Genomic DNA, 13,800 nt, shown 5'->3' with positions numbered 1-13,800 from the left:
CAGAAATTCATTTTAATTTTATTATATTTTTGTTAACATTTTGAATTTTTTATTTTTATTTTTTTGTTTGGTTAAAAGTTTTAGTAATTGTGTTGTTTTGTAATTTCTTGTATTTTTTTAATGACTGAATAGTTCATATTTTTATTTTAATTTGTAGTTTTAATTATAATAACGCTGATATGCATAAAATTGATTTAAAATGACAATTAAAAAAGCTTATTTATATAAAAGCTGATTGCAAATTATTTTATTTTTAATCCTGTAATCCAGACTAACCAAGTAATCATAAATGACATTTTTAAAATTGTGATTTCCAAGCCATATTAAATAATGTGAATAATGATTAAAAAGGACATTTCTATAGCTATTACATCTTTTTATATAATAAAAGTTAAAATCGCTTGCAAAATATAATTTTTAATCAAAAAAAAAAAAAAAAAAACATCCAGTAATCATGAATGACTGGAAAAGTCACAGAAATTCATTTGTTAAAAGGTGCGGGAACGCTTGAGTGTTCAGGCTTCCTGTCAGGTTACTGACAACATTTCTCGGTTTTCTGTACGTTATGGATTTCAATAAAATTATGCAGCACAATATCAAAAAACCAATTTGCATTAATAACACTCAGGCAAATTTATAATGAAGGTTCAGCCTCTTGCAATCACACACTCACCCATAAATGTGTGACTTGGGCGTCCTCCAACACTAATGCTCATGAACTCCATCATATGAAACATCTTCAGGCTTCCATTAGAGCGCTCAAGAAAGCGCAGGATCTGCCATAATGATTTGTTAACTTCAACAGTCAGAGGTTAAACAATTTTGTGGTAAGGAATTCTGCCATTTTTAGTATTTCAAGGCAACTTATGGAACTAATCCAGAATTGCAAATGGTTCATTTGGGAAGTCTACCATGACAGGTATGTTTAAACACTAACTGAATTGAAATGTGTCTTGTGTACTGGCAGGTTTTGTTTAGGAAGCACAACTGAGCGTCACTTTTTCCTGCTTTTATTTTAATTAGATTGTGCTAACGAAGACAAATAGTCTATAAGCATTATTATTTTTTGTCATTTTTGTTTGAATGATTATTTTCAACATAAGGTTACGTTTGAGGACCTAAATTTGACTCATCAAGTGTGACCTGCAGTACTTGTAATTATTAGGCTTTACAAACATAAAAATGCTTTTATGGATGATTCTATAATTGGAGATACATTTGGCATTTCAGAAAATTAACATAATTTTTTTTTTCTAGTATCTTATTGAAAAATATTTCATTTTAACAATTCAGTGCTTGCCAAACAAGTTACTTCCTTTTTTTTACTTTTAATGAGAATATAGATGTTTTTATAGTATTGTTCGTCAACTCTGTTACAGACAGTGGAACTAACAGGAAAAATCCTTCTTGTTGCAACAGTCCTCATTCCAACACTTGAAACTGAGATAATATTTCACTTATGCATACCTTAAAAATTAAATAAATACCTGTCTTCACAGAACCGTCCACTTGGAGCAAATGTTTTTCATCTGAAAATGTATTATATACAATATCTAATAAAAAAAAAAAAAAGTATAAAATATAAGAATGCAAAAATAAATCAATAATGTTTATAAGATTTTAAACAACAATTTTATAGTTTTTTAAAATATAGTTCATAAACAGAGTTGACATTTTGAGTAACAGAATTGTAAAAACAGAATTGACAGAATTGTCCGGTGGACTGTCAGTTCTGCGCATTGTCAGCACTGTTACTCTACCTTCATAACAGAGTTTGCCGGTAACAGAATTGACAATTTTATTTATTTTTTGCCAAAAACTCAACTAGCTAACATAACTGCTAAGAGCACATGGCACTAATGAAATCATGATTAAAAGACCTTTAAATAACACAAAGTTTGATCAATGAAAAATTATGTTTTCCTTTTAATATTGTGGTAACAGGTTTGACACTTAATAACTTAATAACACATAACTCTTGGTGTAAGATTTTTTTTTAATTAAAATATTTTCTCAGAGAGAGCACTTTTCAGTGCTTCAAATCTTATCAGTGAGGAAAACTTCCTCATTTCCTGTATCTTGCATAGCTGTGGGTGATAATTTCACTAATTTAAAGGCAAAGTTTGGTACGATAACAGTTGATGCAAGATTACAGACACACATTTTATAAGAAAAAAGTTGTTTAAAAAAAAAAAAAAAAACTAGTGTTGTGGAATTAGGTCAATGATTCTTCAGGGATTCTATAAATTAAATGTTACCAAAACAAAAGTACAATCAAATATTTTGATTACACAATGATGGAAAAAATGCACTGACTAACTTGGACAACAAGAAATCATGATCTTTAGCTATTTAAAACACTTTTTGCAGAAATCATTATATTGTTATGGACTGTAATATATTGTAATTCATAACAATGAGTAGCACATTATTAAAATAATTAAAAATATAACAATTTGAAAAAAGAAAAAAGGATGAGTTTGGACACCAAATGTATCTGCAATTATAGAATCACCCATATATGAATGAACGATTCGGAATATATCCACCTTATTTTCCAACGCGGAAGTAAGCTTATTTTCTGTGAATGTGAGATATGTCAGATTCTTCGCCACTATGGATAAATAACTAAAGGATAGGTTAAAAAAAGTAAACGGTTAAAAAAGCGCAACATACCAGTGTGGTTAAGATTATTAGGAATAGGCGCTTGCGAAACATGCTTCGCGAAGCTTCGAAACTTTGCAATCCTTTTGTTTTGAATAAGTGATTCGTACCGTTAAAGTCATGCGATGTCAGTAAACGAATCTTCGTTGCATCATAACTGTGAACCTCCTGATCTCGTAACAGTTTTATTTGTAGACATTTATAATGACTTGTTTGTATAATTAAAAAGGAAGAGTTGTAGTTAATAGCCCTTATTGGCCCGATTAAGCTCTCTACAAATCAAACAAAACAAGCACTACAATTTAATAATAATAATAAAAAAAACATTATGCACACACTTCAGAATTAATGGTAATGGAAGATTTGTTAATTACATTTAATCTATGTACGAGTTGAATTTTTGGTTGTATTTCCACCGTTCTGACCAGTAAGCGTCACCAGCGGCGTTTCGAAGCACTGAATCGTTTTGGGAAGCAATTGATTCAGTTGATTCAAAGTTTCGAAAAGCATTGTTTCGACTGTCTGTATTTATTATGGTATTTGAGTAAAATAATATAAACACATTTAGTAATATCAAGCAGCATAATGGAGTGACACCAGAATCACTATGTTGTAAATGGCCTCTTCTGCTTTTTCATTAAAAATAAGGTTGCTACCTATGCTGAGATTTCTTTTTTTAACAAACCCTTGACAAATAGAAGGAATAATTGAGAAAGGCGTTTAGGTGACTAGCTAACCACAGACAAACATGAAAAGCACATGCTTCGTCCGGCTTGTTATACGGTACAAGGGCTCATTAGTGAGAAAGAGACCAAGAGATTGGTTAATTATCGCCAAACCCATATTGTGAGTCTAATTACTCAGAATCAAGTGGAAGAGTTTGACTTGAGCTTAGAGCATGTACAAGTCTGCTTGAATGTGATCTTTGTATAAAAAAAAAAAAAAATCAATTAATGTGTGATATTTATGCATAAATAAGTATATAAAAACAAGTTTGCTTGAATGTTATCTTTATGTAAATAAATAAATAAATAAAAACAAGTCTGCTTGAATGTGCTTTTTAAGAATCCAAATAAATAAAGTGGCCATAGATAAAAAATTATATGCAGTTATGAAAATTACAGTTATTCAGCCGGAGGCAGTATAATGCTGAAAAAGGCCTGACAGAGTTAGTAACCTAGCAGGCTGTTATATCCGCTTGACTGGTAGAGCAGAATCGCAGCATTACCAGTCAAACTGGTGTAATTATGGAGCAAATGCTCCAACACTGACAGCTGCTGAATTGCCCCCTTAATAAGAGGTTTTACCTGAAAAATGAGGGAGTTTAGCTGTTGCAGATGGTTTATATCTCTCACACACAAATACTCCATTAAATCAAACATCATTCAGTTTTAAAAGCACAGATGATGATGATGCTGATATGGCTCACTCGGGAGATTTCCAAAAAGGTTTATTGTCAAAGGCTTTTACTGCTCACTAAACTAAGGTTTGATTCCAATGCTTTTATTCTTTGTCACACATTTAATTAATGCACATCAAGTGACCCAAAAAACATAATTGCACACTTAAAGTCACCGTTTGAAATGGTAGATGTTGTTACAACTGATATTAAATGATCTAAGCAAGTTTCATCGGTGCTCAAATGCGGCAGCGGGTTGTTTTTGTGCTTGCAGACAGTGCTTGAGATCATTCTTTAAAGTAAATGCCACTTCTCTTGCTTTTTACGTATCTAACGTAGCACTGAGGCATTTAAGTGTGACTTAAGAATGCAAATATTGTCTAGTGCTGAATCTCCAGTGATTTGATACTGGGAATATCTGTAAATCAAAGAGTGGTGTTAGTCTGCCACCTGCTGGTCAATTAATTCAATCTTTAGAAATATTAGGGGGGAAATACATTTGTTCTTTTAGTTAACGCTTTCGGGTTTCTGTCGTATTAGCTTATTAACTTGGGTATGCCTACTAATTTCAATGGCTTATGGTAAGTCGTAGAAACAAGGACAATCAAGAGACACGTGTGGAATACAAGTAAGCTACAGAGAGAACATAACTTGCTTTTTTGTGACACAGCAAGTTTTGATGCTGAGCACTGTAATGTAAGCCTAATGATGCAATAAAATTGAACTTGCCGTTAAGTTGATCCATCAGTTCGGATTCGGTGAGTTGGTTCAGTGAAGGATTTGTCAGGTTAATTCAAAACAGTTATGCTGCCGTCAGGCCATGTCGTAATTACGTAATTCCGAGATGGCAACACGTGACGTTTTACTTGCAGCCTTTCGTGTTGTCGGACTCTGAGGTAGCGCCTAAAAGTACCGCCAAAATGACCTGGCGGCGGTCACGTGGTACAGCTGTCACTGGTCCAAGTCATAACTCTCAGAACATTCCAAGTTTACAAGTTGTAATTACTAGTTCAGGAGCACGTGAGGGCTTTGGCGTTGATAGTGTTGCCACAGAAACACAATTCAGATGTTCACGTGTTGTCATCTGGGAATTAGGACATGGCGTGAATTTACGCCTCTTTTTTTGAAAGATTCATTTAAAAGAACCGACTCATCGCCTGAGTCATTCGCAATTTCAATTCAAACGCAAATAACATTCATACACACAATCTTATTTAACTACAAACTAGGGGTTGTAAAAGATTCAGAAACCTGCCTCCACTAACTATTCTAGACCATAACAATTAACAGATTATTCCGTTAAACGTCGCTGACAGAACCGGAAGTTGTTCTTGTTTTTAACGGAAAACTTTTTAAAACTAGTTTATAAAACAAAAATGCATTATTAAGTTGGCTTGGGAAAGCCAACTTACTGATCTACTATTTAAGAATATTATTATTCTTCTTCTTCAGAGCCAAATTTCGGTATCTATCTCCTCCTAGAGCTTTCAAGCTAGAACCACCAAACTCGGCCCAGACCTTCAGACTGGTCTGACTCTGTGTGCTGTATCTTTTCAGACCGATCCGGCTTACGGTTTTCATAAACCAGACTATCAAAACCACCAAAAATCCCATAGACTTACATTGACGGAATGTTCAAATGAGCAACACTATTCAAACTCCAACTGACAAAATTCGAATCTAAACTCCCAGAATCCCTTGAGGCTCAATCAAGCTTCCCTTCTATGTACTATTTCTAATTAATTTAGACTCATTTAAGCTTCCACTCTAATATTTCTAATATTTCTAATCTATCTAATCTATCTAGCTATCTAAATCATGCTAGCAACATGCTAGTAACATGCTAATCATGTTAGAAACATGCTAACAACATGCTAATCATGTTAGCAACATGCTAACCATGTTAGAAACATGTTAACAAAATGCTAGTAACATGGTAAACGTGTTAGAAAACATGCTATCAACATGGTAATCATGTTAGAAACATGCTAACAACATGCTAATCATGCTAGCAACATGCTAATAACTTGCTAATCATGCTAGCAACATGTTAGTAACTTGCTAATCATGCTAGCAACATGCTAGTTACATGCTAATCATGATAGAAAAATGCTAACAACGTGCTAGTAACACGCTAATCATGCTAACAACATGCTTGTAACTTGGTAATCATGCTAGCAACGTGTTAGTTATATGCTAATCATACTAGAAACATGCTAACAACATGCTAGTAACATTTTAATCATGCTAGCAAAATGCTAGTAACTTGCTAATCATGCTAGCAGCATGCTAATCATGTTAAAAACATGTTAACAACATGCTAGTAACATGCTAAGCGTGCTAGCAACATGCCAGTAACATGCTAATCATGTTAGAAACATGCTAGCAACATGCTAGTAACTTGCTAATCATGCTAGCAACATGCCAATCATGTTAACAACATGCTAGTAATATGCTAATCATGCTAGAAACATGTTAACAACAAGCTAGTAACATGTTAGCCATGTTAGAAACATGCTAGTAACATGCTAATCATGCGCGAAACATACTATCAACATGCTAATCAGGCTAGAAACATGCTAGCAACATTCTAGTAATTTGCAAATTATGCTAACAACATGCTAATCATGCTAAAAACATTGTAATTGTAACATTGTAAGCTGCTTTCATACTTTTACAACTGCTTCAAACTTTCAGGCTAGGCTTTCTCAAGCCAACTTAAAGTTTGTTCTCAAACTTTACTCATCTACACTGTAAAAAATAAAAAACACAGTTTGTTGAGTCAGCTTAAAATAATTTGTTACCCTGCTGCCTTAAAATTTTAAGTTCAGTCAACTAAAATAAGTTTAGTCTACTTGAAATGTTAAGTTGTACTAAGTTACAACTTAGATATTTGTGTTTGCTAAACTTAACAGATGGGTAAGTAACCCAGCTGCCTTAAAATTTTAAGTTGATTCAAATCAAATATCTAAGTTGTCACTTAGTATAATTTAACATTTCAAGTTGAATAAACTTTTTTTGAGTTGACTGAACTTAAAATTTTAAGGCAGTCAGGTTACAAATTATTTTAAGTTGACTCAACAAATAGTTTTTTACAGTGTAGTTATTCATTGTTAAACGAATAGTTCCCTCTATGGGAACAGGTTTAGATAAATATAACATCACTTGCTCACTAATGGATCCTCTACAGTGAAAGGGGGCCAGGTAATGTCTTGTGAAGCAAAAATCTATGTGTTTGTAAGAAAGAAATCCATCATTAAGACATTTTTAACTTAAAGCCGTTGCTTCTGGACAAACTGTATGCCTTCATAATCCATAATAATAACAAGGCTTCCTCCGGTGAAAAAGTGGTCTGGTCTGAATCAAGAGAGAAATAGCTAAGCACAGATTATGTTCCATTTACAAGCCAAAACAGCTCTAAACAAATATGTGGGTGGATTTTGATGGATTTAGAGACAACAGGAGATGGACTTTATCACTGGAGGAAGTGTTATTATGGATTATGGACTCATATTTTGTCCAGAAGCAATGGTTTGAATTTAAAACATCTTACTGATGGATCTGTTACTAACAAACACATCTTTTGGCTTCTCCAGACGTTAATCGATGGATGGAGTGTTGTTGATTATTGTGGGGGTTTTATTAGCTGTTTGGACTCTCATTCTGACGGCACCCATTCACTGCAAAGGATCCATCGGCTCATTTAAAACACGGCACAGGCCACAAAAACTATGAAACAGGTATAAATGGCATTGTTTAATTTGTGATTTTAAACATTCCTTTCTCAAAGATTCATATGACAAATGTACAGTAATCATTCTTTCACATATATATTTATGCATCTTTTTTTTCTCATGTTATTGCTTTACAGTAAAATGCATTGGTTGGATATGTCCATTAAGCATGACAATACATTCATATACGTGTTACAGATGTATTCAGTTATGGGTCATAGTAACTAACTTTACATGAAATATAGATATATTTATATTTTGATCATCATACATTTATTATTCTTCTTGTTGACATGAATCCCACATCACGTTGAGCTCACAGTGCATGGGGTCGCAGTTCATACACGTATTGAATGTGTTTGTGTGTGTGCACTTATTTTGTAAGTTCCCATACAATCCACAATATGTACATGTAGAGGTACAACAATTATGCCATCTGAATTATACTTAATAAAAAAGTGACTTCATAACCAGATATGTGATCATTGTGTCGTTAGACAGAGAGAAAGTGTGCGTTAATATACAACAAAAAACCTCAAATCAAGTGTTAAATGAAGAGCCCACCAGCTCAACTGATGGTAAATCAGTCATGATTAAAGCATCTCAAACGTATGTACAAATAATCTTTATCTAAAGAACAAATGACTTCCAACAGCTGTAAAAGTCTGCATTATCAACATGTGCATTTGCAGGGTAAATCTTCAAAAGCTGTCTAGAAAATGTCCAGGTCAAAATTCACCCCAAAATTAAATAAAGTAAATAAAGATGTTAGATTTTGCATAAAGAAAATGAAGTCTGTTATTTAGAACCAGAACATCACCGAAACATCATTTTCATGACAGTTAAACACATTTCCTATAAATGCAAAATACATTTTATTTTTAAGGGAATTACCATTGAAGTTTGTTTCCACTACAGGTTTATATCACAATTACAACTTTTTCTCACTTATTCTGAGTTTAAATCTAACAATTCTGACTTTTTTTCAAACAGTTCTTAAAAAAACAAAAACAAATAAATGAGAATTGCCAGATTTAAACTCGGAATGGCGGGAAAGAAATTTAAACTCAGAATTCTGAGGAAACAAGTCAAAATTGTAAGATTTAAAATCCCTGGCGGGAAAATGTTAGAATTGCTTTTTTTTTTTTTTTAAACATCCAAACATTCATTAAGGGGAAAATGTGCTCAATTTTCATGAAATCAGTGTCCCAATGAACAGACTTCATGTGCAAAATATAACGTCAGCTTTTGATTTGGGGTGAAACATACCATGGACATGTTTTTGTAAGATTTACCCCCATTTTTAATTACAAAATGGCACTAGAGAATATTCATCTATGCTTGGTTTTGTATTCTAAATGTTCCTGTATCAGACAGAAATGCATATACATGAAGCGTCTGTACGAAAAGTCCAGAGGAACTATCTTTAAAAGAAGTTGAGATCGGAAGATGCGCAAGACGTGCTGAAAACCAAAAATAAACACCTTCATAGTCTCCATCGCTTCTCACTGAAGCTCATCTTCCACTCAGAAGTTCAAGGCGGCTCGTAAGTCTGTGTTTGAGTCTGGAAGCGCCCTGTGAGGAGGAAGTTAATGCCCTGTTAGTGCCCTGGAGAGCACAGCCACGGCCTCCCTGCATAGTGTCCACTACTACACATCCTATTGCTATTTCACCTCCAACATTCATAAAAAATGACGTCCAGATGTTTTGCACAGAAACAGCAGTGCTCATATTGCATAAACCCCATTCTTCCGGCACAAAAACAGTTGATTTCCACAATGTTTGAGTCACGTTTCGATCCACGTGATGGGAAAACGTCTCCGCCGTGGTTTGGTTCTGTAGCTGCCGGGTCGGAAACGGGCAAGGGCCAGGGTTGCCATGGAGACGACTGTCCGGAGATCACCTCGGCGGAACGTCCCATAATGCACTGCAGTCGCAGGCGTGTGCTGATGGTGGCTGTGCTCACATTGCAAAAGAATAATGAGCTTCCTCTGTGTTTTTGTCCTGTTGTAAAAATACATCATTAAATCAAGATATATTTACTTTAGAGACTTGTTTTTAAGTATTGTTTTCTGAAAAATGTTTCAAAATAAACTGAGGTTTTGCTTAAAACAAGGAAATGTCTGCCAATGGCATCATAAATCCTGTTTTCTTAATATCTTAAGTCATTTTGCATCTTAAATCTTGTTTTCTGAAAAACTGTTTTATTTAGAGAATCAAAATGACGAGATATTACAGCTTGTTTTGTGAATTTTTTTTAGCAAAAGTCAGTTTAAGCTTGAAACAAGAAAATATATAGATACTAATTTCAAACAAGACAATATCTTAAGTCATTTTGATTCTCAAGTCTTGTTTTCACTTGGTTTCAACTTTTCAGACTTGAGAATTAAAATCACACGATACAATGACTTGTTTTGTGAAAAAAGGTGAGTTTAAGTTTAAAATAAGAAAAAAAATGTTAATATTGATTTTTTTTTTTTTTTTTTTTTTTTCAGAAAAGACCTAATATTTTTTTTTAAATCTTCAAAAATTATTAAAATGATTTTTATTTTTGCTTAAAACAAGAAAAGAAAAATCTGCCGGTTGGGTCAGAATAATAATAATTTCTCCTCGTGAATTAAATTAATTTTCTAAATAAAAACTTCATTTTGACCTTTTTCCCCCCAGAAAACATTCATTTGGCTTCCCAAGCCTCCCAAAATGTAGTGAGATTTACTGTACATAAAAGAACAAAATATCTGCCAACGGGGTCAGAAAAATAATTTGTTTTTTTTTTGTTTTTTGTTTTTTTTGTATTAAGGGTTTTTTCTAAACCAAATGAAAGATATCTGATAACTTTTTTCAAAAAACAAGCCTTAATATCATGACTTATTCAGCTTCTCAAAAATGGTCTGTACTGAAAAACAAGACAAAATACAGAGGAAAAACATTATTTTTTGCAGTGCATGGATTGGTTAGATGAGGGCCTGTCTGCAGATCTTCCCCTGATACGCACAAATACACGCACAAAAACATCTACACACAAACACACACGTCTGACAGAGGGAAGCACTTCTGAATTAGACCGAACCGCTCGCTTGCTTTAAAGTGCTAATTTCTACATTTTACTTCGTGTGCCTCTCAAGAGCATAAGACCAGTCCAAAACCACCAGAAACCACATTGCAGATGCTCATCTAGAAATAAATATGATTATTAAATCTCTTCATAGGCAAGTTTATATTCACAGAGCCCTCAAAGAGGCTACGGCAAAACCTCCTAAAATCATAAAACAAGAACATTGCTTTTTGTGAATAAAACATATACAAATTCACAATTTGTCAGCAAAATAAAATTATTCATTATCAGTATTTTTGTCTGTTTTTCTAAATATCTAAATATCATTAAAACAAAATTTGAATTAAGTTGACTTTTCTTACAGTGATTTAAAAGATTTCTTATCATCTTTCTTTTTATCTTTTTACAGTACATGCAATTATTTTATAACTCTTAACATCCTCACGTATTTTAATTCATTTTAAACTTACTTTATTGGCAAAAATTCATTGTTGTTGTTTTTTTTTTTTTTTTGTAACAATGCAATAATAATAATAGATGATGTGCAATACTTTAATTTCTCTTGTATTTTTTTTCCTCCTTTTTTCAGCGTAAACTGAGTCAGGTTTACGCTTAAAATAATTTACCAATGATGTAAGAAAATAAGAAAAATCAACTTAATTAAAGATTCAGACTTTGAAAACTTCTAATAACTCAAAGTTTTAATATCTTAAACTTTCTGAATTTGAATTTCATTGGCAAAATTGATTTTTTTTTTAAACTCTTAAGAATAAAATGGATAGCATGCAAGACTTTCGCTCTTCTTGCATTTCTGCATATTCTTTAGAATTTTTTAAGCATAAATACAACAAAATACTTAAAGATATAATCTTTGCAAACTCTAAATATCTCAGTGCTTTAATATTTTGAAGTAAATGTATCTTGTTTAAGGAATATTTAGATATTCCTACTAATAAAACAAGACCAAAAATACTGATTAAGAAATCATTTTACCATGCATCTGTCCTAATCAGGCACGACATGCTTTAAATAACAAGTAATTAGTCCGTCTGCAATGAAAAAGTCAATTCTGCGAAAAAAATCACAGCCAGCTGCAACACTGATGTTGTTTAATATGCAGATTTTTTAGACCAATGAGATTTGCACGGATTTGCATGAACGATCGTAGCTGATTAGGACACAATAATAACAGAAAATGTTCATTTCTCTTGCATTTCTGAGTATTTAGCTTCTTTCTAAGCTAAAAAAGCAATGTGCTGTAAAAGAATTCACAGTTGTGCGAACGATAAAGACTTCATGAAGAGATTGAGCGGTTAGAAAAAGACATCTTTCAACAAAGAAAACAAACAGATCAGTGTAGAAAAGAAAAACAGGCATGTAGAAAAGGACGAATGCTTATCCAGGCGTCCTTACGCTCCGTATTTGCCTTGCATTTTGAGATATTAAAGATCTCAACTGGAAGAGAAGAGCTGCCAAGGAGAAGTTCCTCTTTCTGGGTTAAAATTTGGAATCGGAGGTCTGGAAAATGAGCTCAAGTGGAAGATCGTATGCGTTTGTCCATCCATCCACAGTGAGATGAGTCGAACGAGAGGAGCGTTAGATAGCGTTAGTCCACATGAAGACTAACATTTGTCCAGTTTGAGGTGATGATGGTTCTGGAGTGCAAGAACGGAGGTTGTGACATCAGGATGGTGCATTCTGGGATACAGAGTGGCCCGTGTGATTCTAGTCTTCCTGACACATGGGCAGGTTGACAAAAGTGAAGACGTTGTATTCGATCATGATGGAGAAGCAGAGGAAGACGGCGTACAGCACCAGCACATAGACGCCCAGCTTAAAGTCCAGCTTCCACCTGTTCAGATGAATCCCAAGAATCTGCAGGTGAAAATATGGAAAAATACTTTAACCACTTACAGACGTGAGTCAATTTGTGCAATACAATACTCATCCAAGAAACTGAAACATTAATTGAATCAGGCTACCAATGTCTAGACAGAGATACATATATAAAATAATTTGATTATTAAAACATTCTGGTAATAAAAACATTCAGTATAAACAATTGTCAGTCACTTTACAACAACATTAGAAATAACTTTAATTTTACTGCCATTTCTATATTATCAAGATCCAAACGGAATAGTTTAATTTCATTCCTTATTAATTGATTTTTAATTCGACTTCATCAAAATCAAAACGTTTTGAGCAAATAAAAAGTAAAAATGGCAATCACTTCATAACAATGTTAAAAATAACTTCTATATTATCAAGTGCAAAACGTAATATTACTGCTTCAATTTGTTTTTTTTTTTTTTTTTCAAAAAAGAATACATTTGATTATGAAAATATTCAGCAATATATAATCTATATATATATATATATAAAATCAATGAATTGATTATCAAAACATTCATAAACTAAAAACCACTGGCAATTACTTCATAACATTGAAAATTAACTTTTTTAATTAACTTTTAAATTAAATTTTATTAGCACTACCATATTATCAAGTACTAAACTAAATTTTATAATTTAAATTTGTTTTATTACATTATTTTTTATTACTAGATTTATTTAAAAAAAAATCTAAATATAATCAGCAAATAAAAAAAAAAAATGAAAATACAAAAACTTATTTTATAATAGTTATAATATTATAGTTTCAACTGATCTTTTATGTAATTTATACTAAAATAATCAATAATTTGATTATCAAAATATATTCAGCAACAAAAGAAAAGAAAATACAATATTCTGTTTAATCAATTGCAATCAGTGCGTGACATTAGATATATATTTTTTTTATTATTTATTGTCATTTCTATATTTTAAGATGCTAAACTGAATATTACAGCTTCAATTTAGATTTTAATAATTTGATTGTTTCATTAATTTATTAAAAATCAACAATTTGATTATGGCAGTATATTCAGGAAATTACTGAAATA

At 32.5% G+C, this 13,800-nt stretch overlaps 1 protein-coding gene across 2 annotated transcripts in view; it reads right to left on the bottom strand.

Annotated features, from left to right (window-relative positions):
- Positions 1-7,806: 7,806 nt before the first annotated feature.
- The window catches only part of slc24a4b (solute carrier family 24 member 4b), a 45,352-nt gene continuing 39,358 nt past the window's right edge, over positions 7,807-13,800 (bottom strand). For both annotated transcript variants that reach the window (XM_051138521.1, XM_051138522.1), the window contains exon 17: positions 7,807-12,727. In XM_051138521.1, coding sequence (XP_050994478.1) covers positions 12,578-12,727 — 150 coding nt within the window. In that variant the 3' untranslated portion in view covers positions 7,807-12,577. The remainder of the gene's footprint in view (positions 12,728-13,800) is intronic.

The sequence above is a fragment of the Labeo rohita genome, chromosome 20 (assembly GCF_022985175.1).
Source record: "Labeo rohita strain BAU-BD-2019 chromosome 20, IGBB_LRoh.1.0, whole genome shotgun sequence".
Lineage (NCBI taxonomy): Eukaryota > Metazoa > Chordata > Actinopteri > Cypriniformes > Cyprinidae > Labeo > Labeo rohita.
This window is presented reverse-complemented; position numbering and strand designations above follow the sequence as displayed.